This window comes from Cephus cinctus, unplaced genomic scaffold (assembly GCF_000341935.2).
Source record: "Cephus cinctus unplaced genomic scaffold, Ccin1 Ccin1_scaffold0215, whole genome shotgun sequence".
NCBI classification, from domain to species: domain Eukaryota; kingdom Metazoa; phylum Arthropoda; class Insecta; order Hymenoptera; family Cephidae; genus Cephus; species Cephus cinctus.
In genome coordinates, this window is record NW_014332933.1 from 1196948 (window position 1) to 1200553 (window position 3606).

At 44.5% G+C, this 3606-nt stretch overlaps 1 protein-coding gene across 10 annotated transcripts in view; it reads left to right on the top strand.

Moving 5' to 3' along the window:
* Positions 1–3606, top strand: part of LOC107265412 (glutamate receptor ionotropic, kainate 2) — a 71318-nt gene that overhangs the window by 4080 nt on the left and 63632 nt on the right. For all 10 annotated transcript variants that reach the window (XR_001537199.2, XM_025082611.1, XM_015734853.2 and 7 more), the window contains exon 2: positions 2970–3226. Coding sequence is in view for 9 of the 10 variants with exons in the window: in XM_025082611.1 (XP_024938379.1) it covers positions 3127–3226 (100 nt within the window). In the remaining variant the exon portion in view is untranslated. The remainder of the gene's footprint in view (positions 1–2969; positions 3227–3606) is intronic.

A 3606-nucleotide genomic window follows, 5' to 3' on the forward strand; every position in this document is an offset into this window, starting at 1 on the left:
CCCGCCGCGTCATTTTCACGCTTTCGCGGCACGTGGTACACGCGCTCTCTTTTTTTTTTTATCGCTCGACGATTTCCTCTCTCACGCGACATTAACTATTCTACGTCTTACACATATGTATTTTTCACCAGTCGAAGGATTCTTTTACGCGGGGTACGTGCTTTCGCGAAAATACAAACTTGCTCTGGCTCAGGTCGTAAAGGGACATCTAGCGGGTGGCGGAGAAGTTAGAATTTCAATGCACGATACTCGTTAACTGTAACCTTCGGGTTAAGGGTTGGTCGAAGGTTTCATGTGTTTGACATTTTTTTTTTTTTCTTACGATTTTACAGAATTTTCTTTTACTACCTTTCACTCTGTATTCAAACGTTGACTTGGAGCGATACTGTGAAATAAAATTGGATACGTATACATATATATATATATATATATATAGCGTGAACTTTGCTCTGTGACGTCGGCGAGGAAGTTTCAGACGCTAAGAGTTCTTAAGAACGAATCTGGAAAAGAAGGTTGAAGTACCTTAATGGGGAATTTCTAAGTAACTTCAATGCTATACGGTGCACGGTTACAGTGCAGGAAAACGATTTAAAGGATGGCGGGAAATTTGAAATAATTCAATATCCACGAGAGTATACTGGGTACGTAAGTACGTGGGGAATTGTATGGAGAACTAGTCTGACTGGTACATGTGATTATCTACTGACATCGTTATTTCTTATCTACATTCAATCCGTTGAAAATTATTAATGAGCATGTGCATCGCGTTATTCTCGTTACTATGTGATTTCTCTTTGAATTGATTTTCCAAGGGTGCTCAGGGACTGAGGGATGACTTGACGTCTCGTTAACCGGGGTTGAAAGTTAGCCACGGTGCATCCCAATGGAAAGTAAACAATTAAGGGTTGATTGGACTCAGTTGAGAATGCACCGAGCTAACTTGGGAGGCAACTGGTGCGGCTAAGAAATTCTTAATTAGATTTGAAATATACCAAACGATCTTATAAAATCAATAACGCATATCTCAGACCCATGGGTTATGGAGGCTTTCGACTTTCACCACAATATTAAATCTTTCAGGATGGCTCGAAAAAATTTATTGAAATCCATGAAGGAACTTCCGGGGAGAAACTGTTTGATGAAATTCAATCGATTTAAGTAGATACTTGGAGTTTTTCTTTACGTACTTATTGTAGGAAACAAAATTGAATCTGGCGCAATGTACTTTTGTGTGTGGGTGTATCTTTTAGGTTGTGACGACATCCGGTATTGCGTTCAGTCACTCTATTGGTGAAACGATCTGGATCGAAGTCAGCGGAGAATAGAATTTGGCACGAAGCCTTCAGGTACCTTGTGTACACGTATTATTATTTTTGAGAAAGAGGTAAAGGGCGCAGTGACGTCACGGTAAATTAAATTACTCGACTTAAAGTTTCCCTGATAGGTTTTCGGAGTGATTCTCATTGAACGACAAAAGTTTGGAAAAGTCGTTGCGCGATTTGCGATACCGACCCGATTGGAAGCAAAGACCATTTTTGGCATTAAAAATTGAATTCGCCAGTCCCTTTTCTTTTACCCTCATTCCCTGCTGTTACCCCAAAAGAAATTCGAGGGATGAATCCTGGTCAGCTTGTCGCGACAGTTTAGTCGCTTTCGACCAGCAAATTGGAAATTTCTCAAGCGACTTTCTCCGTTGGGGGGTTGAACGCTTTAGGGTATTCGATGCAAGGCAGGGCCTGAAAATTGATTGACTCAGTGATCAAATGTTTTCTCGATGAGGATTTTTCTCGAATTGAAGTGAAATTGCAATATCTTTAACCTGAGTAACAAGGGTGTTTTCGCAAAATAGACTCTAACGATAACGCACTTTCCTATCAATTAAGTCTTCTTCGAGACCGGCGGCCAACGAAGGGACAGCCGGAAGTCGAATTGGAATAGTAGGGTTGAAAGGGCGCATTGGAGAAGTTTCATCCCCTTTGGTCCAAATGTGGAGAATTTGGTGTGTAATTCGTAGAGGGTCTTTCCAGAGACAAGAAACGCTTATAGAGGATAGCCTTTCGAGCTGGGAACAAAAACAACCCCCTTGACAAGGGATCCTATATACAGCTTTCTCTCTGTACTGCCCCTTAACGTTGCCAGGATAGAGAGAGAGAGACAGAGAACGAGGAGACAACGTACATAACTAGTAGGAGAAAAGTTTCCCCACGGGAAATGAAGGGTGATATAAGGAGTAGAAGAAAATGTTGAGAGGGTTCGAGGAAGATGCTGGAGGATACGTTAAGTCGAATGAGAATGAAGAGGATAGGAAATAGGTAGGAAATAGGGTAGCTGGGATGACAACCATTCAAATCGTAAACACGTAATTATGCAAAGATCGTCGAAAGGAATGGCGACGGAGGACGTCGAACGTTTGAAAAGAAAATTAACCCGCCGGCTCGGTACATTGAACCCCCGGCAGCGAAGGGGTTAAATATTATCCGAATACAACGCCGCCACTCGTTTCCTCCTCGGTGCTGTAGAGACTTTTAAGAAAAGATTCACGTCGCCAATGTGCAGCAGGTATGTGCGCGGCTGCCACTCGAGCCATTTCATCCCTTAGTACTTGAGCATTGACTACCACCCCTCTTGGTATTTATTAGTCAAAACCCTCTTGTCCCGGGAGACTTTTAATTAGCGAAACGCATAGAAATAATGCCCCTCTCGGTATCGGTTTGCACATTTTTTTTCAAGGGTGGATAAAACTACCCCCTCTGACAAATTGCGCAATTCCACCCTCTTAATAAGTCTACGAGCACATGGGTTAAGGGTAGAACGGAGCCTCCCTTTAATGCATGGAGGCCTCGTAAATTAGCTCATCATCTCTTGTTCCTAACTTAACGACTTACAGCCCTCTTAGGAATCGGAGTACTTCCGTTCCGAATCGCTGCCCATAATAATTCAATATGCCTTCTTCGCCCTTTGTGTTTCAGGTTGATGTAGGGCTAGCGAGCTTCAGACCCTGAAGGGGTAGGTCGGTGGGGGCTGTGCGAGGCGGCGGCGGCGCCGGTGGTCCCGGTGCTGGTTCTGGCGATCAGTGGGTACTTTGTGGCTGGGGGGTGGATAGGGGGTGGTTCGTCGAGATGAGCTATGAAGGGGGGCCTGGGCTACCTGCTAGCCTCCGTGTTCGTACTTCAGCTCGTCCATCTGAGCTTAACCGTCAAGGCGCTGCCACCGGAAGTCAAGATCGGTGAGTGAACTGATTTATGTACTGTATATATATATATATACACACAATACATATCTGGTGTGGCCGCGGAAGTGCGGGGTGGAAGGGATGAACACGTATAGATTTACGTAGAAATATAGATAGATACCTGGAGCTAAGTGTACCTTTGTGCTGTCGCTGGTGCGAGCCCTTAATACTTGACTCGAAAGGGGTGTCTACCCCTGGGATGTTTTCCTAGACTGCGATGAAATTTATGGCCGCTCTCGTGGATTGGTACGGGGTTAACCGAATTCCCACGAAAGCGATGCTTAATTTCACCCTACCGTCGATTCCCATTCTTACGAACCAAGCCTTACCCACTGTTTTACCGCGCAGCTTTAAAACGGCCCCCCCCCCCCCTT